This window comes from Zingiber officinale, chromosome 5B (genome assembly GCF_018446385.1).
Source record: "Zingiber officinale cultivar Zhangliang chromosome 5B, Zo_v1.1, whole genome shotgun sequence".
Taxonomy (NCBI): domain Eukaryota; kingdom Viridiplantae; phylum Streptophyta; class Magnoliopsida; order Zingiberales; family Zingiberaceae; genus Zingiber; species Zingiber officinale.
The window spans coordinates 4,919,898-4,945,944 of NC_055995.1; the positions used below are offsets into that span (position 1 = coordinate 4,919,898).

General features: G+C 37.3%; 1 protein-coding gene and 2 long non-coding RNA genes across 5 annotated transcripts; 2 read left to right on the top strand and 1 right to left on the bottom strand.

Moving 5' to 3' along the window:
- The first annotated feature begins 4,261 nt into the window (after nucleotides 1-4,261).
- Nucleotides 4,262-7,717, top strand: LOC121983978. Of its 3 annotated transcripts, none has more exons than XR_006112748.1 (3): nucleotides 4,262-4,767; nucleotides 5,119-6,568; nucleotides 6,678-7,717. It is a non-coding gene; the product is annotated as an uncharacterized LOC121983978 (long non-coding RNA). The 3 variants fall into 3 exon arrangements; XR_006112747.1 differs by having other exon boundaries at nucleotides 5,119-5,409; nucleotides 5,598-7,717; XR_006112749.1 differs by having other exon boundaries at nucleotides 5,119-6,721; nucleotides 7,322-7,715.
- Nucleotides 7,718-23,592: 15,875 nt separating this feature from the next.
- On the bottom strand, nucleotides 23,593-24,251 carry LOC121987220. Its single transcript, XR_006113443.1, has 3 exons — nucleotides 24,051-24,251; nucleotides 23,754-23,957; nucleotides 23,593-23,676 (listed from the first exon to the last, which is right to left on the bottom strand). It is a non-coding gene; the product is annotated as an uncharacterized LOC121987220 (long non-coding RNA).
- Nucleotides 24,252-24,631: 380 nt separating this feature from the next.
- LOC121987985 (U-box domain-containing protein 4-like) lies at nucleotides 24,632-25,240 on the top strand. Its single transcript, XM_042541686.1, has one exon. The coding sequence runs from the start codon at nucleotides 24,632-24,634 to the stop codon at nucleotides 25,238-25,240; it is 609 nt and encodes a 202-aa protein (XP_042397620.1).
- Nucleotides 25,241-26,047: the final 807 nt, after the last annotated feature.

The window sequence follows — 26,047 nt, forward strand, 5'->3', positions numbered from 1 at the left end:
AAAAGGATGTAGAATGATATCCTGCTGTGTTTATTGCTTGGCCGAACAGAATGACCGCTCGGCTAAAAGTCCCTTGTAGTGTCATCCGTTGTTGGGCCGAGCGAGATGACTGCTCAGCCGGAAGCCCATTGTTGCGCCGATCGGGAAAGTCGCTCGGCTAATTGGCCTTGATCCATATTGTCAGCCGTTGCACTGAGCGGAAGAGCCGCTCGGCTTGGCTTCTATGCGTCCTTTGACCATCAATTTGATTACTACATGTCGGAGATGGTGGGTTGGCGTTTAACCTCCGGTCAGGCTATGTCCCGCCCAACTGGCCAAGACCCTCCGTCCGTCGACCGTCTTGACTCTGACCTTCGCTGACCTCAACCATGGCAGCGGGGCGGGGCGGGGCCCTTCTTTATCACCACATCAGGCAAGATGTCCTTCTTTACTTTCCCCATAGTTGGCCTATGATCATTAAAAATTGATATATTTCATAACTCATCAAAATGTAATAAGCATAAGTGAATTATTTGTATCATCCTATTATCTCACATCTATGTTTAGAAAATAATGTAAGTCATTGTAAGATGAAATAAAGGTAACCCCTACTTAGCCCTCTTTATCATGAATTTCTATCAAGGCTAAGTGCTTCCCCTTAAGGTCTCAAGTCAACCATAAAAAAATTAGAATTATGATTTCCATTGTTGACTTGACCTTAAATCTTCTAACCCTTGAGGATTGACTTTGACACCCAATAAAAATTCTTTCTAATTGGGTTAACCAAATATTGCTTGGGGATTCATTTTCTACCTATGGTCTTAGTTTTTTATTGCCCCCTAGCAAGTAGACAATGATAGGTCTTTTGAGTTTATTGTATCCTAACCCATTTTTTTTAAAATTTGCCCTTTAACTCCCAATGATCATATTTAAGATTTTGGATCCAATTTCAAATTTTCTAAGGGCATTGGTAAGGTATTATACCTTTTCCTTCAATTTCCTATTTTCTTCTTCTAAACATGAATCATTCGAATTAGTAAAAGAAGCATACATATCATTATCCCTAATAGGCATGGATTCTAATTTTTCCTTAAGCATGCAAATATCATTTTTCAAGGACTTATTTTTCCTTTTTACCTTGAACAAATCCTCATTTGTACTTTTAATAATTTTAATTAAAACACGAGAAGGAATATTGTATACCTCACATATCGAGACGCCTGAATCCGATGTTTGATCTCCTCCTTCACTTAAGCTCCCTTTTTCATCTTCACTTGATCTCTTTCCTTCTTCATTTTCGGATGAGGTGGATGCTATATCATCAATTTCCATTAGAGCAAAATGGGACACATGATGCTCTTCTTCCTCCGATGACGATGGATCATCCCATGTTGCTTTTAGGTTTTTGACCTTCTTGCCTTTTTCTTTTGACTTCTTCTTCTTCTCTTCCTTCTTATTTTCTTCTTTCTTCTTCAAGAGTGGGCATTCATCTCTCATATGTCCTTCTCCTTGGTAATTGTAACAAATGACCTTCCTTGTTCTACTCTTGCTTCTTGAATTTTTCCTAGCATGAGATTTGTTAGTAGAAAAAGTTTTAAAAGCTTTTCTCATCTTCCGTACCATATATGCCTCTTGATCGCTATCCATTGAGGCACTTGACTCCTCGAAATTGGATGATGGTGGAGATGGAGATTTCTTCTTCTTCCCCTTTCCCTTGTTTGCCACAAGGACTACTCCTCTTGATCTATTGACTTCTCCATCTAATCCTTCAATCCGAGTCTCATGGAGCTTCATTGTTGAGAAGAATTTATCTAGAGAAGATTTCTCTATATCCTTTGAAATGTAGAACGAGTCTACAATTGAGCTCCATGTCGAGGTTCTTGGAAAAGCATTGATAGCTTTCATTATAATGTCCCGGTTGAAAAGTTTCTCACCTACACTTGTTAGTCCACTTAAAATTTCTTTAATTTTAGCATGAAGTGAAGATACCTCTTCTCCTTTTTCAAGTTTGATGTTGTTGAGTCGAGTTCAGAGAAGATCTTTTCTTGCTAACTTTGCCTCCGATGTGCCTTCATGAAGCTCTATGAGCTTTTCCCACAAATCCTTGGCACTTGTGTAGTTCCCAATCCGAGTTACTTCTTGTTGAAGAAGAACATTTAAGAGATGGTGCATTGTTCTTGAGTTTGCTACGTGTTTTTCTCTTTGCTTCTTGCTCCATCTTACTTTCTCGATTAACTCATTATTTTGATCCCTATGCATCTCAAAACCATTTTCTATGATTAATATAATATTAAAATCGGTTTTGAAGAATACCTTCATTCTCTTCTTCCACCAAGAGAAGTCTCCTTCGAATTTGAGTGGATGGATGCTTGAACCGACCATTTTGATGAAGTGCTCTTCTTGGCGATTAGTCTGTTGAAGGGTGTCCTCGCTCTGATACCACTTGTAGGGGATCGGTGGCCGACTAGAAGGGGGGGTTGAATAGATAGGTCACCCCCAATTCCCTTTCTTCTCTACACGGTTAGTTTGCACAAGTGGAAATGAAACTAAAACAATGAAAGCAATAAGTAAGAACATAAATGCTAAAACGATTCCTTTACGTGGTTCGGAGATTGCTTGCTCCTACTCCACAGCATGCCCTTGAGGTGGATGAACCCTTGATCCTTCGATGGATTAGTCACCGACAATCTCCGACTAGAGCTTACTCCTTTTCGGTGGAGTACAACCTCTCACAAAGCACTCTTCTTCTTTTACAAGATGGAGATTAAGAGTAGGAAGAAGAGTATGACTTGAAAGCTTTGGACAATGACAAAAGAGTGATTCAACAATAATCAGTAATCTCCTTCAAGCCCCAAAGCTTCCTATAAATAAAAGGAGAGAGTTGATCATCATATCAACTCATCTCGGCACTAGTCGACTAATACTTCCATCAGTCGACTGGTGCTGCCGTTGGAGATAGCCAACTGCTACTTACCAGTCAACTGATAAAAGTACCAGTCGACTAGCCGTTTGCTGGCTAAGCGAACAGAATGCTTCTGTTCGCTCCCAGTCGACTGTTACTTCCAGCAGTCGACTGGTCCCGGTTACACATTCACACTCATCCTCTCCGTAGTCGTCCTTGAAGCCCTCTTCCTCGGCTTTCGTCCCTCAGATGCACCCGAGCCTATGACTCCTCTCCGTGCCATCCTTCACGTTGCCTTGAAGTTCGCTTCCTTCGGCTTCATTCCATTGCTCCTCGTCCGTGGTCCCTCGGTTGCACCATCCTTCATCGATCTCATGGACCCGAGCCATAGGATGAACTTCCCAAGCTTAGCCGCACCGAGCTCCTCATGTGTGTTTCACCAAGTTCTGTATGACTCAAACACATATCAAACTAATATGAAATCTAACTTAAACTCTTTGACACACACATCAAAATAATGATAGAACCCGGATCAATCCTAGGTCGATTGCACCAATAATTGTTGTTGCGATCAGTCGACCACCGTCGTCCATAGTGAGCTATTGTCGGTGATGAAACAATCGATTATCAAACCATTTTAATTTGAGTTTAATTAACCATTCTCTAATTAATTAAGATTCAAGATTTGGATAAACCTTGGATTGTTAGTTCACGTCTCATTTGGATAATTGAAGTATATATGTTAATAAATAGGGATTAACCATTTCGTTGATGGGTTAGATTGAATTAAAAAGTTGGTTAAATCTGGTTAGTTCCAATTAGCAGGGTAAATACATGATTAGTAGTTGATGATGATTAATTGTTCAATTAATGAGGGATTAGTGGATGAGTTGATCTATGGTAATGGGTTAATTGATTCATCATGTATAGTTGATTTAAAATATGAATTAAATGATTATTAAATTTGGTTACTTATCAAATTTGGTGGTTAGCAATTTATCATGATATTAATGTACAATAAATATAATTTTCCGTAGCACGTTATCAATAACGCACAGTTAAGGCGTGCCCAATAAAATGTACCACGAAAAGTATTATATTTATACCAATAACTATATATATATATATAAAAAAAAATATATTGTCAATAATTTTTTATATAAAATATAGAGTGTATTGTTAAAATTTAATATTAATGATGGTACATTATTAATATTATATATATATATATATATATATATATAAATAAATGATGACATATAAAAAATAAAATATTAACAGGTACAAAGCGCACTGCTAATAATTTTTAAAAATTTAATAATTTTTAAATTTTCTAAATCCTACCCAAACCTTAGCAGAATTATTTGTTTTCGCCAAAACCTCCGCTAAAAACCTTCCGCGACCTAACCTCCTCCGCCAAAAGCCTCCCTTTGCGAAAACATACCAAAACTTCTTCCGCCGAAACCCTCCTTCGCGTCGCCCGCGCCTAGCCTCCGCTCATTCTACTCACTCACTGCCTCCTCCGCTCATTCTACCCACTCACTGCCTCCTACTCGCTGTCGTACCCACTCGCTCCGCCATCGTTAGTTGCGGCCAAGAAGAAGGAATCTGGAGAAGACCCAATGGAACAGAGAAGTCGGTGTTGCCTCCCCTCTCGCCTCGAGTGATCCTCCCACAGCCAGCGGAGAAACCGACGTTAGTCTCCAAGGATTATGCTACATGCTGGAGAAGTGCTATCCATGACCTTCCCGCTGTGGGTGGGGAAAACGTGTTGTGTTGCCCTTTCATTCCTCTGGGTGGACAAGAACTTGGAAATATTTGGCCCTACCCTCACTCTGCTCGGTCTCTTCATCTCTCTTGGCATTCGTCCGATTACTAACGATTAGGTATTTTTTATTCGAGCTAATTGAGGGCTGCTTCATGTATGGGCATTACACTGACGCTACAAGATATTGTGATGTGTCTATTATTGAGATATCAAATTTAAACAAAGTCAAAGAGAGTTATACAGAAGACTTACTTCTGGTGATTTGTCTGCATAAACTCCTGATAATTTTAGTTATCTTTTGCTAGCACACATAATGATGCCTTTTAGATGTTTATGCTGCTGATAAAAGGAAAATAAACAATATTTTTTTGTATATGCTGGATGGATTCAGATGTTGATATATGATTATTAATTTGTTTCAACGAAAGCTCCTGACTTTAGTTTTTCTTGCCATTTTTGTATATTTTAGGATCCTAAAAGAAAGGTACACAAGCCTGTTAAAGGTGTATTGAAAATGGAGGTTGAAAAGCTTCATACTTCACTTGTTGATGTGGACAATATCTCTGACGGTGGAAGCATAATCATTGACTCAAATGATGATGGTGATCGTTTTACTGAAACTTCTCTAGGAAAGCATCATAGCAATGGTCCTGATATCCCCAGGAGTGGTAGTTTGAAGTTCATCAACATTAATCGAAAAGATATTTATAGGAATGTGTCAATTCCAGTCAGAGAAGATCATCCTGATTTTAGTGACCATGTAAGTAGTATTTTGTCTGCTATTTATCAACATTCAATCTGTAATCTTGCTTTAACACATCCTGAAGTTCAGCAGATTTGTCTATTCACTTTACTTAAAAGCATAATGTTTCTAAATTATAGGTGCTACTTTGCTAGTATTGTTGTCATATTTTCTTTATAAAACATTACTCTTCCTGATTCTTAAAGCTAGCTTCTCTGTGCCATCTCTTGGATTTTATTTGCGGGCACTTGTGAACATTCTCTATTGGCGATTCTGGTGGCTCTCTTAGGTAAAAAACACACTATAAGGTTATTCTTTCATGGATATGTAGTAATTTATAGGAAGTGTATCTTAGTCATTTCAAGTTGTAAGCTTATTATAGTTGTTTTGCATATTTGTTTGTTTGTTATTTTTTTTTTCTGTCACATGTTATTTTGGAAAATTAAATTAAAGTATCTACTATTTCTACTTGCATGCTATTGTTTAGCAGAACAATATATCATTAATTTCTTTTAAAATATCCTCTTGTATCCTTGCTAGGCAAATTGTGGAAACCTATATCTGCTTAGTTACCTCTCACTTATCAGAACTTCATGTACAAAGAAAACTTATCAGAACTTCATGTACAAAGAAAGTTTGTTGATTAGGGCACATAGACAATTAATTAGCCCATTTTGTTTTAGGCTACAAATTTTTTGATCTTTATAGCTCATGATTTTACAGTTTCAAGCTTTTGATTTTTGGAGGATGACTAGAAGCGAGCCATTCTGACAACTTTTCCATTGTCTTTATGTTTATCCTTTAACTGTTAGCTTGGGTCGTAAAAGAAATTTGTTCATAAGGATATAAATGTGAAAGGATGATGCTGACATCCAAAAGCAGCCATTAGAGGTTTGTGTTAATGAGAAGTGGTTAGGTTGTTGTTTATCACTTTCACTTTAGAATTCTTCAATCTGTTGAGTTTCTGGTTGTTTGGTTGCTCAAGCTGAGTTTCCAAAGGAACAAGGTCAAACTCTTGAAAAGTATACTCATACACAAATTGCAGTTGGAGCTAGAATGGCTTGCTACCATGATGAAGTTAAACTTTGCCTCCTTGCTATTTTGACACCCCAACACCATCTCTTGTTTACTTTTTTTTCGTGTCAAACTTCTGATGAAACTTGAAGCTTCCAAGCCTGTAAGTGCTAATCATGCTTTTGATTAGTTTAATAGGTGGATTCTGTATTTATGTTAAATCACACGTGTGGAACATCCTTTCCATTTTTAACTGATAGTTAAATATGTAGGTGATTATTGATTATGCTGCACTTCCTTTGACTTCCCACATTCAGTAAGTGCTGCATATCTAAATATGATGTCTTTTATATATTTCTGATCTTAACTTTGCTTTAAGCTAAATTAATCCTATTCATTTATTTAGTTTCTTTTGAAATTGACATACAATATATTTTTCCTATTACCTCAACATTCTTTTTTCTTTTAGATTTCTCTTGAGCTTTCTCTTTTTATGGTTTCCTAGAAGGAAGGCTTTGAACTTTATTAGTCTATTGTTAAGACACATTTTCCCTATTGTATCACTGATGTTTGTGTCAAGTCATTAAAATATACTGAAAGGTATATCTATAACAAGAATTTGATTATAGATCTCGGTATAAATATTCTCCTTGCTATACAATCATTTTAAAAGCCTATTTCCGTTTTTTACATTTACAAAATTTTAGTTATTTATTCTATGATGTTTTATAGATGTCACATAGGATGGACTGTTATCCTTTACCTTTGTCATTATCAAGTATTCTAGTTATGAGGGAGTTATACTTCAAGTTTATGAAAGCCCACAGTGAAAACCATATACAATATAGTGAATGTGCATTTTCATGTTTAACTTATGTTTTCTTTCCCATTTTCACATCCCTTTGTGGCTTCACAGGTTGTGCTTGCTCCTGTGCTAGTCGGTGCAATTCTGAACCAATATTGCAATAATCTTATTTGTTGTAACTAATAGCTATTACATCTGTAGCAGTACTTTGTGGCAGAGCAATTGCTCAAAATGCCTCGGCAATCCATTGACAGCGGTCCCTTGTGCCGTGTGTAGTGTTTACCAAGCGGTCTATGGCAGTATCTTGGCTGGGATATGGCGACGCATGACCCCCAAAACCAAAGAGAAGGATTGCTACATTTTATTGCCATCAGTCTCCAAGTCAGATTGGTGATAGTCCTTTCATCTATATTTCCGCCGTTCCAATATTATATTTGTATTTGACTTTAAATATAGTAAATTTTGAGTGCCTGAGGCCATGGCATGATTTCTTCCTCTACTGACGTAGAAGTTTTTTTTTCCTTGTGACATGCTTACTTTTTAATTTTAGGAAGAATATAAAAATCAGTTTTGGAGGAAAATATTATGTTATTATTATTAGCTTTTGGAGGAAAGTATAGTAAGTATTATGTTATTATGATATAGTATGCATTGATATTTTTTTATATGTTATTAATCACAGCGCGACCGTGCGGTGCAAATGCTATTAACCGCAGTTTGCGGTCGCGTGCTACGAATGCTATTAACCGCAGCGTGCGTCTACGCTTTGTGAATACTATTAATCACAACGTGCGACCGTGAGCTGCGAATGTCATTAATCACAATGCGTAGCTGTGTGCTATGAATGTTATTAATTGCAACGTGCGATCACGTGCTGTCAATGTGTTAGGACTTTTAACGGTTTTGATTTGTGCAGCATATGATGCGCGTTGTAAATAGAATAATTGTGTGCCGCGGAAAGTCAATTTTGTTGTAGCGTTTGTTGGATCAATTGAAAATGGATTTCTACATAGATCAATTAAGAAGTTGATGATGTTGGGTTGAACCTAACTCAATGGATAGATGAATCAAGGGTTAACCAATAATTGTTTTGATTAGGGTTTCCTAATAGAATTTGGATTTAGTTTAGCTAAATGATACATAATGGGATTTAGCTACTATACATTTTGATGCAGTACTTTGATTTTGGAGATAGACATCTCGATTTAGGATTAGTTTAAGACGATCTATATTTTGAGGCAGGTACTTCTTCCTTGACCTTTATAGTTTATTGAATTTAGTGCATAGTTTTTTTAATTGATGGATTATGTTACTTTACCTTAAATCTACTTGTATTTATCCATGCTTGATGCTTACGTGCTTGACTTTAGAGATGATCTAGCTCTTTTATATATAATCTTGGTTTTGGATATCTATACTCTGTAATGTATACACATGTAGATTATGTACTATAGGGGATATCTTGTTGACTGAGTTAACATACTGATTATTGCATATGATGTTGAGTGTGCACATATTTGGTATGTGCTATGAGAGTTACCATGTTGACTGTCCATTTACATGTTACGTGTGCACACATGTCTGATATGTACTATTAGAGGAATCATGTTGATTATACCTATGTTGTGTGTGCACACATGTCAGATGTGTACTATTAGAGGAATCATATTGATTATACTTATGTTAGGTGAGCACATGTGTTTGGTGTGATTATTGGAGATATCATTATGATTATACCTATGTTGTAGTGTGCATATGTGTATGGTTGTGCTATAGGTGTTGTTATTCACTATATTTGTTCTTTAGTAGACACTTGTTTGACCTATCCATATATATAAATATATGTAATTGATGGATCATGTACTTAGGTTTATTGTGTTGCATTGATGATGACTGTGCCAGTATTATGATTATTTACATCATGTTTATCATTGCATTGCATGTTGATAATCATTGATCCCTTATGGTATGAGCTAGTTGCCAGTCATTTTTAGCTGCCCATTCGACCACTCATGAGGAGTGGTAGCTTGAAATGGAGCTTGTCTTGTCGTGCCCACTCGGTCACTCAGTCATATATGTTGTCCGTCTCGGCCACTCGAGAGTAGTGGTATCTGGAGGGTAGTACATTTGTCAGTGGCGGCTAGAGTTACAGTAGTCAAAGACCCCGCCGTTATGTAGTGAGATCACTACTTAGCGGGTTCGCCTCGGCTACTCGAGAGTAGTGGTATCTGAAGGGTAGTACAGTTGTCATTGTCCTGGCCTCTTGGTTACATAGGGGTTGTGGTGTCTTGAGGGGTGGGAAGGAGTGACCATGTTGCAAGCATATTCATATGCATATAATGCACAGTGTATTTTTCAGAGATATACTTGCATTTTCTTGAGATATGATTGTTGCATTTGCCTGAGATATGATTGTTGCATTTGTCTGAGATATGATTGTTGCATATGGTTGTCATGATTCATATATGTTCGTTTATTATACATGTATATGTTGTCAGTTATATTACTCAGGTGTTACGAGTAATTCTGTTATTGATTCCTAGTGAGTCTACTGATCACTATATCATGCACATTAGATCCAGATTGGGTGTGTGCATTTATTATGTCAGTTATGATTATGTGCATTTATTATGTCATATATAATCATGTTCTTATTTCCCTACATAGAATGTATACTTTGAGCTCCATGTTTATATTGACCATGCATTGCCTATGTCTATTACCCGTTGAGTTACTCGGACTCACCACCCTGTTTGTTGGTTTTCTTTTCGTCAGGGAGTAGGTAGATCATTTATGGAGTTGCCTGGAGATCCTGTCGGCTAGTCCCATGTTACATTGAACGTCTTCTTCCACTATTGCTTTTACTCGTATTATTGATTTTTAGACTGGTTCATGTAGTGAATAATTTGTATGTGGATTTTTAGACTTGTGACATCCTTTTATTTGGTTATGTACTTGTTATATTTAAGCCGTAATCACACACAGTTTGTCATTTTGGTTTGGGTGACTTACCTTTTGTCTTCCACTATGTTTTTTTTTTATTACAGTTGTGTGGACTACTTATTATTCTACGTGGTTGTGTATGATACTAGTCGTGTGGGCTATTTATTATCCTATGTGATTATGTATAATTCTAGTCATGTGGGCTGTAGGTTATTATACTTGTACAGTCATATGATTATGTATCCAGGTTTCATATATTGTCATAAAGGGGGAGATGTTGTCCATTTACCGAATAAGAACTCCCTTGGGGCGTGACACCATGACTAGATCCTAGCCTTAGAAAGACAGAATCTAATTAATAATTCTATTTTATAAGTGTGCTAACTCTATTTTGTAGGTTACTCTTTATTATTGGGCTAACGTAAACTTGCAGAAGTGAAAAACTCAACGAACAGTTTGGGTGAACAGTGCTCGAAGCGCCTCTTATGTTGTTGGAGGCGCCTCGGCTGCCTTGGTCGAAGACCCACGTAGAAAGGCGCGAATGCGCCTCCCATGTGGTTGGAGGTGCCCTGGAGCGTGGCTCGGAGGTGCCTTGGAGCACTTGGAAAGATCCCTCGCACGGATAAATATCGCATGTTGTGCCGCTTATTGAGTTTGAAGCTCAAAGGATAACTTTTGCACTTGGAGGTGCCTTAGATGAGGTTGGAGGCACTCTTAATGCTCAATAAAAAAAGTATTCAACAAGTAGTAACAACTCATATACGTGATCTTTCGAGGTTCTTATTGGGATATGTCCGATGAAGTATGTGTTAAAACACATTTCATAAACATGCATAGTGAAAGACTAAACGTAAATAAATCTAATTTATTACAACACACACCGCACGCATATAGGATATAGTTACACTGGACAAGATCATAAAACAAAACGAAAATGAATAACAATTATTCTAGGTATACCTTACAGATAATCTGTAACGAGAAGAGCATCAACTATAGCGACGTTGTTGAACCTCACTTCTATTCGTATCCACATCGAGCTCCTCAATAAAACTCCTTAAGTACAAGTCTCTCATTCGAAAATTACTAGCTATAAGCGGAGAAGAGGAATCAAGAGGAGAAGAAGCACAACAAGGAAGTTCTCTTCCTTGCTTGGTGGTCACGACAACAAGGGGAGGCCCCTTTGCTGTTGGCGGCGGGAGAAAGAGAGAAGAGAAGGGAGAGAAAAAAAATTGGGCTAAGGTTTTCCAAAAACCTTATCCAGCCAACTAATGATCTCATGTGTATATTTCTCTCTTAACTATATCTTTATATAACTCTTATTAATGAGTTATATTAGAAAACTAAATCCAATCCATTATCCTTTAACCAAAAATTAACTTATTAACCCCTTGATTTAATTCACAACTAAACCAAGTTGGTTCATAGCTAATCCAAATAGGGTCTAACTCTTCCATAAGAGATGTAGTCTATCTACGCTCCCGATTCGATAAATATTTATATATTTGTCTTATGTATGGTCCAACTGAACATTTATCTCTTGATCTAAGAATTCTATTACTTAACTTATTTTACATCTTTTAGAGACTCGTAGTGGGTGTGACCTGGTAGGTTCTCGGTTTATCTTGGTCATTCATAATTAACTACTTAATTATAAAACGATCATGAGTGGTACCTAGTAGTACAACATGATCTCCAATTAGCTGGAAAATCATAGTTGATTTCAGAATTAATTCTGAGTCTTTCAGCAGCTATAGTGGGTCATACTTCGTTCCTTTCACTCGTCTTATACTCACTTAGTTCAGGAAATGATCTATGTGCTAGTTTTCACTAGGTTGACTACATCACACCTAGTCCAAGTAATACTTCCTCATTTTACGAATTCAAATTACTCGTACATGCGCCTAAGAGTTTCATATGCTTAACATGTGATGTTTTGTCTAAAGACCTTGCGTAATAATTCTAACGAGAAGCCATAGGGTATATGTCTCCTCGCAAGGAGCGGTAAATCGTCTGTGGGCTATCCAAACACCTTCGGACACTTCAACTTATACCCAAGCATCTCGGGTCCACACCTCGATGAGATGCTTACTTAAGTTGTCAAAGTATAAGTCTCCATGACCAAGATGACTTGTATACCTCAAGTCGAAGGAAACTTGCACTCGAGCTACAGTAAGAACTTCATAGACATATCCATATATGTAGATAACCATATGAAGTCTTGCAGCGAGTCACTCCAATGAACTAGTTACCATAACTAGCATCTACGTTTAAATCTCGACATCCCAATGTCTCCAGCCAGTGAAAAAATAACTGTTTGGTGAACCAAGGAGTATAACCCATGCCACTCTTACAGAATTGATGATGTCCGAATACATTAATTCGATGACAAGGGAAATTCTAATACGTTCATAATTGCACATGTAGAGATAATCACAAGTTGTGATCCAATCACAAATTATCTCATGCTATGAATTGTATTACGAATATTTAGTAAATTTTTAACATGATTAGCCTAATCGATTAAGATGTAGTAATCAACTAGCCTAGTCGATCATCATTTTTTATTTCTGAAATTGATTTCAACCGAATTTAAGAAATACCTTAAAAATTTTATAAAATTTTAAAAATCATAAAATTTTTTGTAGACATTATTTAAGGTATATACTATCATAGAAAAATAGTTTTACAAGAAAATACATTTTATTTTCAAAGGTAGACATAAAGTTAGAAACTCTTAAAAACTTCAATATTTCTTTCAAATTTGTGTCTAACTATACAATGGTGATTCCTATCAAAAAATAGCCTTCACCAAGGTTTTCCAAAGTATATTTGAAATCATTTTCAAAACTAAATTTTCAACCATGATCTTTGGGCTAAATGCACATAACTTATATATTTATTTTCCCCATGATTGAATAACACATAACTATGTGTTTTGATGAAATTAAAACTCAAAAAGATGCACTGAATAACATCTTGAGTTTTGTTCACCATCCTAACATCTCACTTGTATCTAATATGCACTAAAATACATACAAGTCAACTTATAGTCATTGTGAGATGTAAATATTGGTTTTGGTCATGATCTAAAGGATCATGCATATCTATCTAGGTATTGTAGAATTTGATTATTCTCCTAGGATGTCATTTGTTGATTAATGTCATTGTCCTTAATTATAAGGAATTAAAATAATGCATGATGAACTATAGCATACATCAAAATAAGTATTTTTCAAAAAAAAAACTATTATATCTACATGATGTATGCATGACAGGACATGATATTTTCCTTTTATTTTTCATAACAAAAATAAATACAAAATATGATATTATGACATATGATGAACAAACAATCATGATAATTTAGCATAAATAATTATCCCTAGATTATTTATCTGGGTATCTCTAAGTATTTGCTAAATTAAAATTAATCCTAGATCGCCCTCATCTCCCTAAGAAAATGCTAAAATCCCAACTTGGTATTGTTGGTGCCCCTTGGTGGCCAGCTATCAGAGGGTTGAATATTCCTACACAATATAAAATCAAAATACCTTTTTCAGACTTTAAAAGAACATTTGTGTAAATTAAATAAAGAAAGTAACTAAAAAGACGAGGCTCACGGATTTGACTTGGTTACAACCGGGAAGGTTGTTAATCCAACGAATGGATCGCACTAAGTATCTCCTTCAGGCGGAGAAGCCTCTTATAGCAATGAAAGCATAGAAATGAGAAGCTAACTAAAAGAAGAGCGCACAAGTGTTGTTACAGTGATTGCTTGATTGATTGAAAAGCTTCTGGACCAAGACTGTATTTATAGCCTTGGTCGGGGCGCCTGGAGGGTTCTAGGCGCTTGGAAGGGCATAAAACTTTATCTCCTTCGCAGTGGATCATGGTTAAACGTGATCTGGTCAAAAGTAGCATTCCGGGCGACCGAACCCTTAAAGTCAACTTTGTTGACTTTTTGCTGTCCGGACTCTCTGCTCCGATTCTGCTCACCTCGGTCCAGATCTTCCGCTCCATTCGCTTGGGTGATTTCGTCCAACCAAAATAAGGCTCACCCGAACCCAATTTCGACTTTCTCGAGCAATCTTCCGCTCTAGCTTCTCGTCCCTCGGAAACACCGCGCACTTCCTTCTCGTTCGCCCACGTACTCTTCCGCAGCACCTCGTCCCTCGGACGCACTGAGCCCGTCGGTTCTCTTCCGTGTCGTCCTTCTCGCTAGCTGCGTCTTTTGCTCGACTCCTTGTGTTCCTAAGCTTCTGCACACGACACAAGTTTAAAACACCACATGACTTAACCTAACTTGGTTGATCACATCAAAACAACCTTTAGGTTCTAACAATCTCCCCCTTTTTGATGTGAGAAACCCAAGTTAAGCTAGGGTAAAGAGACATAAAGTTAAAATAATAAATTCAGCAATAAAGTGAAAAGAATAAAAAAATTGAATCTACTCCCCCTAGACTTAATCTTTTCCTTCTCCCCATTTGATCACATAAAAATATGGTACAAAAAAAAAATCTAAGGGTAGAAAATTTTTGAGATAACTTTATCAAATTTTAAAAACTTTAAAAATTTTGATAATACTGAAAAATTTGTAAAAATTTCAAAGTAAAAACTTTCAAGCAAAAAGATATTTTTGACTAACTATTAAAAAAATATTTTTTTTGAGAAAATTTTTCTAAGTTTTTTTGGCCAGCAAAAAAAAATTTTTTTTGAGAATTTCCAAAAAAAATTCAACCCGAGAAGAAAATTTCTAAGTAAAAAAATAAGTTAGACATTTTTGCAAAATATTTTTGAGACATTTCCGAGTAAGAATTTTTTTTAAAGCATTAAGTAATTCCAATTTAATGTTTTATCAGTCAGTCAATTAAATATTTTATTTCAATATTTTGACTTCCAGGCTGTGGTGAGGTACTAGGCCTTCTTGATTATTGGATCATCAACTACTTCTAGACAAAGCCTCATACAGAAATTAAACGTTTAATTTTCTTGCTGAAATCGCTAAATCTAAATTAAGGTTCAAGTTAAACACGATTTCGGAACCCAATATAGGTTCCAGCTAACTAGGTTAATTAAGTATTTCTTAGAGACATATTTCTTTAAAATATTTCTAATTTGTCCCTTGTGATATTTAAAATACCAATTTAGATTATTGAATTTTCTAAAACTTGTATTAGATGAGCATGAAAGATTTTTTAAGTTATTTATTTCTTTTATCAAATGATCATTTTCTAATTTTACTTTGTCAAATCTTCTAACGGGCAAGATTTAACTAGAATTAATTTTAAAATTTTAATCTCTTTTTCTAATTTGCAGCAATCTTTAGTTAATATTTTAACAAACTTAAATAATTTATCGGGAGGAAGAGATCATACCTGACTTACCTTGTCGATATTGTTATCCGTGGCTCCCCCTGAACTGTTACTTTCTTTCGACGTAGCTCCCCCTTCATCGATGCTCTCAATGCTCATTTTGGATGAGCTTGAATCGTAGTTCTCGTCTTGATTACTTGCCATTAATGCAAGTCCGGAGAAGGCCTCGATTTCCAATTCGGAGGACATATCGTCCCACATCGCTTTTAGTGTCTTGAACCTTTTTGTTTGGACAGACTTCTTTCCTTTATCCTTGTCCTTGTTCCTTAGCTTGGGACAGTTGTCTTTGACGTGTCCTTCTTCGTTGCAGTGGTAGCACCTAATTGTCCTTTTCTTTCTACCCTGCGGATGGTTAGTTTTACTTGAATTAAACAACTTTTTAAAGCGTCTTACCATCATTACCATTTCCTCATCGTCGAGAGAAGATTCTGACTCATGTTCGTCTTTCGTTGCCTTGAGGGCAATGTTGTGCTTCGGCTCCTTCATACCTGCACATCTCGATTCATGCACTTCAAATGTAGAAAAAAATTTCTTCTAAGGTAATAGTTTCTAAGTCCTTAGAGATATAAAAAACATCTACTAGTGAAGCCCATTTCGTATTCCTAGGGAATGCATTTAATGCGTACCTTAGCAAATTTTAGTTACTTATCTTTTCTCCGAGATTCGATAGTCCGGTGATGAGCTCCTTAATTCTCGAGTGAAGATGCGCAATTATTTCGTCTTCTGCAAGACGTAGGTTGGTCAGCTGGTTGTGAAGTAAGTCCCATCTCGCGAGCTTGGCTTCAGACGTCCCTTCGTGTAGCTCAAGGAACTTCTCCCAAAGCTCCTTTGATGAATCGTAGTTGCTGATTCGGTTGACTTCTTGTGGCAGAAGAACACTCAACAGATGAAACTCTATTTTGTCGTTTGCCACGTACGTAGTCGGACTGCTCCTTTTTTGTCCACTGATATTTTTCCTTACCTTCCGGTACTATAAAATCAAATTTCATTATTAGAAGTAAATCGAAATTAGTTTTTTAAAAAAAATACCTGCATTCGCTTTTTCCAATTATCGAACTCCCCCTCGAACTTTGGCGGGTATATGCTTGGTCTGGCCATTGTCTTTGCTTCGATCGGTGGTTAATCCTCCTGAAGCATCCTTGCTATGATACCATTTGTTGGTGCCCCTTGGTGGTCGGCTATCGGAGGGTTGAATAACCCTACATAATATAAAACCAAAATACCCTTCTCGAACTTTAAAAGAACACTTGCGTAAATTAAATAAAGAAAGTAACTAAAAAGACGAGGCTCACGGATTTGACTTGGTTACAACCGGGGAGGCTGTTAATCCAAGAAATGGATTGCACTAAGTATCTCCTTTAGGAGGAGAAGCCTCTTACAGCAGTGAAAGCACAGAAATGAGAAGCTAAACTAATAGAAGAGTGCATAAGTGTTGTTACAGTGATTGATTGAAAAGCTTCTGGATCAAGACTGTATTTATAATATTGGTCGGGGCGCCTGGAGGGTTCTAGGCGCATGGAAGGGGATAAAACTTTATCCCCTTCGGAGCGGATCATGGTCAAATGTGAGCTGGTCAAAAGTCGCATTCCGGGCACTCGGATTGATTCTGGGCGCCCGGACCCTTAAAGTCAACTTTGTTGACTTTTTGTGGTCCGGGCTCTCTGCTCCGGTTATGCTCGCCTTGGTCTAGATCTTCCGCTCCGCTCGCTTGGATGATTTCGACCAACCGAAATAAGGCTCACCCGAACCCAATGTCGGCCTTCTCGAGCAACCTTTCGCTCCGACTTCTCGTCCCTCGGAAATGTTGCGTGCTTCCTTCTCGTCCACCCGCGTACTCTTCTGCAGCACCTCGTCCCTCAGACGTACCGAGCCCGTCAGCTCTCTCCCGCGTCGTCCTTCACGATAGCTGCGTCTTTTGCTCGACTCCTTGTGTTCCTAAGCTCCTGCACACTTAGACGCAAGGTTAAAACACCATAGGACCTAACCTAGCTTGGTTGATCACATCAAAACAATCTTGGGGTTCCAACAAGTATTTCTTTTGCTTTTCCTATTTGTGCCAATTTTAATTTAGTCCAATTTTTCAAATTTTGGCACATTTTACTCTTCCAAAGAGTAAGTACTTAATCCTTCTCATTTTCAAGGAGTACAACTACCTTGAAAATGTCCTCCAAGTGTCAACTTTTTCAAGATTGGGTTAACTACCTTTCCAATTAGAGTTGACACTCTCTAGACCCATCTAGGGTGTAGAGAACATACTCCTAAGAACCCAAAATCGATTGGTGTTCCTTAGGTGTTCTAGATACTCACTAGGGATAGCTTCCCTAGTTACCTTTCTAATGACCTTTATAGGCTTCTTAGAAACCTTAGTCATACTTGACTCCTCTAGGTCAACTATAGGGATAACTTCCCTTGTAACCTTCCTAGTGACTTTCTTAGGCTTTTTTGAAGCCTTAGTCACACTAGTCTTTGTAAGGTTAATTTTAGAAATGGTCTCCCTTGTAACCTTAGTTTGACCTCTAGACCTAGGATTAGTTCCATAACTATATGGAACCCTATGGTATGAGCCCACATACTTCTTGCTTTTTGGTTTGTACCCTAAACCTCTATGACCATTGAATGACTCTTGCCTATCTAAACGTATGTTATGCTCATTTTGCCCCTTAAAGATTTTTTCCATTCTTTTTAGGATATTTTTCAATTTATCAAATCTTGACCTCAAGACTTGATTTTTCTTCCATAAATCCATAGTTTTGGAATTTTCTTGATTCCCATGAGCATTTTTATTTTTAGGCATATATATAAAATTCTTAGAGTTCTTGCCTAATTTATTATCTACCTTCCTAACCTTAGGTGAGGTAGTTTTTGCATGATATGCTACATATTTTTCTTTAACATTATCATGCTTTCTATTTTCATGGTAAGTTGCATTAAAATAAAATAAATTATTTCTAACATGCTTTTTATCATTACTTAAAAGAATTACATTAATAAAAGATACTGTTGGAACCCCGTGGTAGTTTTGATGTGATCAACTAGGTTAAGTTAGGTCCTGTTATGTTTGATTCTTGTGTCTAAGTGTGCAAGAGCTTAGGAACACAAGAAGTCGAGCAGAAGACGTAGCTAGCGAGAAGAATGGCACGGGAAGGGAGCCGACGGGCTCGGTGCATCCGAGGGACGAGATGCTGCGGAAGAGTACACTAGTGGACGAGAAGGACATGCATGACGTTCCGAGGGACAAGAAGCCGGAGCGGAAGCCTGCTCGAGGAGAAAACTGGGAAATGGATTCGGGTGAGCCCTATCCTAGATGGCCACGATCACCCAGGTGATCGGAGCAGCCGAAGAGCAAAAGGTGGCAGTGAGTGTTGCTGGAGGCACCTTCAAAGGGAGTTGAAGATGAAGGCGCTGAAATTTCGTTCTGTTTAAATTTCCCTGTACAAAAATTGTACAAGAACAGAACTTTTCCTAGCAACCCGCATGTTCGATCAAACATGTGTTTGATCAATCAAGCAAGTTCTTGAATGATCAAAGCACACCTTGATCGAAGTACAAGATCGTCGGCCTCTTGTGTTGGTATTCAAAATTGATACAAAGAAAACTAAACTAATTATGCAGCGGAATTAAAGAACTAGTTGTACCTTTTCTTTGTAGCTAAAGACCTCTTGATCTTCTGCTGTATTCCTCTCCTCTTCCTGGACGTTGTGTGGGCAACGATCTACCAAGACAACAACCACCCTTCCTCTCGTTTCTCCAAACTGCCGGTTACAAAAGGAGGCTCTAGTATGAGGCACCTTCTAATCTTCTTCCTTCTCTTCTTCTTCTTCTCCAATTCGCCGGCCACCAAGGAGGATGGGGCGCCGACCACCAAGGAGGAGGGGGCACCGACCACCAAGGAGGAGAGGGGGCGCCGACCACCAAGGAAGAGGTGGGATGCCGCCAGCCCTAGGTAAGGAGAAGAGGAGGCTTGTGGGAAAATTAAGTTTTAGGGGGCACCACCTACTCCTTTTTATAACCTTTTCCGTCGGTTACAAAGAAAGAAAAATAGCAGAATTCTATTTAGAAAAAATCTCCCTTTCTATAACTTTGTCGCCGACCCTAGGAGGATGGAGAAAACCAAACCAAAACCTCAAGTTAAACCAAACCAAGTTAAATCAAACCAAGTTATGGATGAGTAAATACAAGGCTTTATATAGAGACTACAATAGGGACCTAGAGGAAGAATTGGTTTATGCCTCCTGATGGGCTTGTGCTTCCTGTGTTTGGCCCGAACACTCAACTCAAGTCCATCAATAATAACTCATACCACTAAAGAGTTATTATTGAACTACCGCACCAATCTCATATTACAATATGGACTCCTTATCATGAGTGCGTTAATCTCCTTGTGTTTAAGATATCATATGTCCGTTAATTAATTGGCCTAGCTTTTGTATGAATATCTATTTTGAAATATTTTGAAATGAGAATCACTTTGGTCAAATGTGTGCATTTTATATTTATATATATGTTAATGCAGTTGTCCATTTAATTTATATTGTAGATAACATGGTGTGTGGTGTCACATAGAAGATCATGTTGTCGGTTCCTTATAAATTATAAATAGTAGCTCACAACCAAGATGAATTGGGACAAACCATTAGAATGGTTGTAGTGTAATTTGGTATTAGTTTGTCTTGACTATAAAATTACACTAGCACACTATGTGTGTATTGAGCAGGATCATTTGAGGTTGTTTGATTTATACTGACTATATAAAAGAACAGAACCTCTGTTATTATGGATGTGCATCCTCTTAATCCCTATATAATAACAAGCATATATACTTAGTATTTATTTCTTTAACTTATCAATGAGTGAGATTTATTCGTTAAATCAATAGGCTCGAAGAGTTGAGAAATAGTACTATTTATATGGTTACTATTTATATGGTGTGTTGTTGATTATAGAAGGAATCTGTGTCCTAATTATTTAGGTTGATGATGCCCCCTTGAGGAGCTTATAAGGATTATCCTGTAAACCCTGTAGGTGGACTTAGTCCGACATGATAATAAAGTCGAGTGGTACTACTCTTGGAATTAGATGTTAATTAATTGAGTTGTCAGTAACTCATTTAATTAATGAGCATACGATATCTTAAACATAAGGAGTTTAACGCACTCATGATAAGAAGAAGCACATATTGTAATATGGGATTGGTGCGATAGTTCAATAATAACCCTTTAGTGGTATGAGTTATTATTAATGGACTTGGGTTGGGTGTTCAGACCGAACATATGAAGCCCAAGCCCATCAGGAGTCCTAAACCAATTCCTCCTCTAGGTCCCTGTTATAGCCTCTATATAAAGCCTTGCGTCCACCCATCCATAACTTGGTTTGGTTTAACTTGATTTGGTTTAACTTAGTTTTGGTTTAGTTTTCTCCATCCTCCTAGGGTCGACGACAAGGTTATAGAAAGGGAGATTTTTTTTTCTAAACAGAATTCTATTATTTTTCTTTCTTTGTAACCGATGGCAAAGATTATAAAAAGGAGTAGGTGGTGCCCCCTAAAACCTAATTTTCCCACAAGTCTCCTCTTCTCCTTACCTAGGGTCGGCGACATCCCACCTCTTCCTTGGTGGTCGGCACCCCCTTCTCCTTGGTGGCCGGCGCCCCCCCCGGCACCCCATCCTCCTTGGTGGCTGGCGGATTGGAGAAGAAGAAGAAGAAGAGAAGGAAGAAGATTAGAAGGTGCCTCATCCTAGAGCCTCCTTTTGTAACCGGCAGTTTGGAGAAACGAGAGGAAGGGTGGTTGTTGTCTTGGTAGATCGTCGCTCACACGACGTCCAAGAAGAGGAGAGGAATACAGCAGAAGATCAAGAGGTCTTTAGCTACAAAGGAAAGGTACAACTAGTTTTTTAATTCCGCTGCATAATTAGTTTAGTTTTCTTTGTATCGATTTTGAATACCAACACAAGAGGCCAGCGATCTTGTACTTTGATCAAGGTGTGTTTTGATCATTCAAGAACTTGCTTGATTGATCAAACACATGTTTAATCGAACATGTGGGTTGCTAGGAAAAGTTCTGTTCTTGTACAATTTTTGTACAGGGAAATTTAAACAGAACAGAATTCCAGCGCCTTCAAGTGGTATCAGAGCTAGGTTTTCTGATTCTGTGTGATTGGTTTTCGGTTAAATTATGCACTGCTTGTATATAAGTTTAGGCCAGATAATAGTAGGATGTGCAAGAAAGATTAACTCTGTGGTTGCAGACATCCTAAGTCCAACTATTATGACTTTGTGTGTTTGTGTATGATTTGAACCCTCGGGCATGTCGAGGTTGTTTGTGTGTGCATGATTGTAATAATTAAATACGGCCGGTTGTCGTATTTTTTTTACATTCTGTTCGATCTAGATTACATGTAAATTCCTTTATGGAATATATGATCGATAAATGTAAATTTTTATTTCTTTTTGTTACGGCTTGTATCCTTGCTATGCGTGGTGCTATTTTCACTACAACAAAAACCCTCATAGACATCGGTTTTCCACCGGTGTCTATTTCATTTTCGACCGATGTCTATGAAGCCGATGTTAAAAGTCTGCCATTTTAGACATCGGGTTAAAACCGGTGTAGTATCACTTAACGACACCGGTCTTCGAATCGGTTATTAACCGGTGTAGTGTCACTTAACGACACCGTTTCATCAACAGTGTAAAACCGATGTAATATTGTATGTTAATAACACCAGTTTTGGCAGTGGTAAATGACCGATGTAATATTAGTTAATAACACCGGTTTTGCAGCGGTGGAAAACCGATGTAATATGTATATTTTTTAACAGCACAAATTTGATTTCCGAAACAATGAAAAACCGACAATAATAAAAAAAAAATACACAAATATTCACAAATTATACAAATATTCTTCATTCAACAATATCCATAAAATACACAAATATTCACAAATTATATAAATAATCTTCTTACAACAGTATCCATAAAATACCCAAACATTCTTTTTACATCAAAAGCTAGCTAATAGATATCAAAATCAAGGTAGAACATTCTTTTAACACATCAAGGTAGAACCACACTTCAAATGTAATCTAGCATACATTCAGCCCACTTGAACCGTACTTCATCAATTTCAACTCTGGAGTACTTGAGATTTGTAAACTGTAAAAACACATAAATAATATATTAGTAAATCAAGACCAAAAATCATAGTTGAAAAAGCAGTAAGAGCACCAGGTAACAAGATGAGTAATTGGAATGCTTAAAAAGAGAAACATTCATCAATTATCTCAACCACAAATAAATAGAAAGAAGAATCATAGATGTAAGATACTGATATAGTCCAACACCGACACAAATTCAAAGAAGAAATTACCTATCTTTGTAAGCTGAAGCCAAATTTGCATGGGCTTCAGGCATAGTTGGTCTGATATTCACAGCACGTATATAATCCTAAATTGCTTCAGTAACTCTACCAATCTCCTTAAATGTGTTCCCTCTATTGACAAGACCATCAGCAGCAGTCTGCGAAGAACTAGCAGAAAGCAGCAATTCTCATGATTGAATATCCACACAGGAAGCAAAGGTTGAACTAGCAGTGTAGCTGTATAGGTGCTGCCTAGTATCTACCAAATTAACAAAATTAGCCGAAGTATCTTGCCAATATAAACAGACAAAAATCTCATGATTGAATAAGGAAGAAATAAAAGCGAGAAGTGATTTTTACAAAAATTCCACATAGTAAACTGGAATTCATATCCCTAAGAAAAGTTTGATCCAATAAAATATTTTAAACTGTATTTGTCAAAGCCAATGCAGATGCTTCCCCACTAAAATGAGAGGTAGTTGCACTAAATGGTCAATGACCATCCATCACTGATGATCCTTCTCACTTCAATCTCATAGCAGTCTAGATGGCATTCTAACTGTATCCTGTTAAAACATAAACGTGCTGTAGCCAACTGTTTGACAAAAAACCAAGCATGATTGCGAGGGTGTGATGGCAATGAACATGTTGTTAGTACATGATTGCAATGAAAAAGGTAGTACTCTACCTGTTGCTTTTATATAATAGCCAAGTTGTTGAAGGGCTCATATATCCCTGTTGTAACTGCTAAAGTTGCCTTATAGAATGATGCAGGAACACTCATCATGTTGCTGCATGAAGAGAAGTTTCATTAAGGAACAAAAATAAACTATCCAGACAGTTGCCATCAAACATTACTAAAGCTTACCAATCCATGTATATGCTGCTAAGGCTTGACAATGCTTGTGGATGGTTAGGTTGTAAAGCAAAGCATGACTTGGGAAAAATTATTAAAATGAAGTTATTCAACAAGGAAAAAAAACTTAAGAGAATAAAAATATCCAAATTAAAAAGTCATCCTATAATGTCCAGCGTCTTTGAGAGCATGCCCAGCGTCTTTGAGAGCATTCCCCTTTTAATGTGCAAGAAAGTCGATCATTAACTAACCTGGCTCACCATCAAGAAGGATACCACATTTTGACATATTAGACCATTATCAACTTACCAGATTATTGTAAGCTTCAATAAAGGTAGAATCACAGTTGATAGCTTGCTTGTAATGCAGAATTGCCATGTCAAGTTGACTTTGTTCATAATAGATGCCAGCAAGGTTTCCTGCGTCCAGATATCCCCAATGCATAGTTGACATAATAAACTCTCTTCAGAGCATAGTTTGCAGCAAAGTTATCCACAAAACCAAAAAGAGATTAACAGTCCAGTGAAAAAATAGGAGTTATTGAATCACGTAGCATATTCCAGTGAAAGTATTCTGCAACAGTAATGTTATGAAGAACCTGAAATAAATAGAAAATGATTAAGAGTTCACACAAACAAGAACTACACATAGTAAATAAACTTCTCTTCTTTTGTATGCAAGTCAATAACAAATCATCATGTACTTCAAAAATCTACAATATCCACAGTTAGCAACAAATTAACCATGCTTTTTTAGCGCTTAACTTGTGGCAGAGAACAATACCACACAGCATCCTACCAAAAACTATTATATGATTCCTCAAGTCAAAGATGTCACAATAGTTCATATTTATACTCTATCAACCTGCATCCACAAGACCTACTAAAACAATGAAGAATGGCAATAAACCATTTGTCTTCCAAAAAAGAAGCAACTCAATCAAGACTTCAAACATCGAGGCCTTGTTCAGACTCCCAACATCATTAGCAGCTAACCGAATCACAGCAATCAAAGCTAACCGAATCACAGTGTTAATGCTAGTAGAACAATTATCAGCTGGTTCACAGGAAGTGAAGGCTGTTGCAGCTCGTGAACTCGGATTAATGGCAAAAACCGGGAAGGAGAATAGGTCTTTCATTGCAGAGGGTGGAACAATCCCAGCTCTCTACCGGCTTTTCCGGTCTACAAATCCAGTTGCTCAAGAGAATGCCCTGACTACAATATTGAACATATCTATTCATGATGAAAACAAGAGAAAGATTATGGAGGAGAATGGTTGTTTGGAATTAATAGTATATGTTATGAGATATGGGTTAACTACTGAGGCAAGGGAGAATGCAGCTGCTACATTGTTCAGCCTCTCTGCTGTCCATGACTTCAAGAAGATGATTGTGGATGAGCATGGTGCTGTTGCAGCACTAGCTGATTTGCTGATGCAGGGAAGCCTAAGGGGAAAGAAATGGGCTGATTGTCTCAAGCAAGAGAGCAGTGCATCCTAGGTAATTCTCCAACCAAAAGTAAGATTAATTCACAAATTGTGCATAACACACAAAAAAAAAGTATTGCAGAACACCTGGAAGCTCACTACTCTGAAAGTTATGTAGTGTGGTCAATAATAATGAAAATTCAGTGGCATCTCCAAATACTCGTTGTGCTGCATTATTTGCTCCAAGGATACACCAAAGTGAACCTAACATATCACATTTCGCATCATTTTGAAGTTTGTATTGAGATCCAGAAAAACTTGTTATCATATCACTCTTGAAAATCTCAATTAGTGCGCCTAGCTCTTCTGGATGAACCTGGTAAGATATAAACTTCAACTTATGAGATGAAAGAATCAATTTGGGTAATATTCCAAACTTCTGTAAAGAATAGGGTAATTAAGTTCCACATGGAAACATTCATCCTTTTAAGAAGAATCAGATACTAATACATACCTGAAGAACATCTTCAATGATCAAACAAGATAACAGCCGAAGAACACCAGCTCGGTGGTGATCAGATATCAGGAATGGTAGAATGATGCTGCCCCCATTAGATGCTCGAAATGCTTGTTGGTTGGCTTCAGCTTTCCTCAACAAAGAAAAAAGACAATCCCATGCTATCAATATCGTACTCTCATCTTCAAATACAGAATATTTTCCTGAAGCAGAACTTACCGGTTTTGGTGAAGAAAGAATAAGATCTTTGTTGTCAACGTGTTTCTTGAAGTTTGCAGTATTTGAGTTGGTCCCTAAGCCACTAGAAACCGTGTTTTGCTGCTCTGGACCAGAAAAATACCTATCCTTGATGAGCTGGATCAC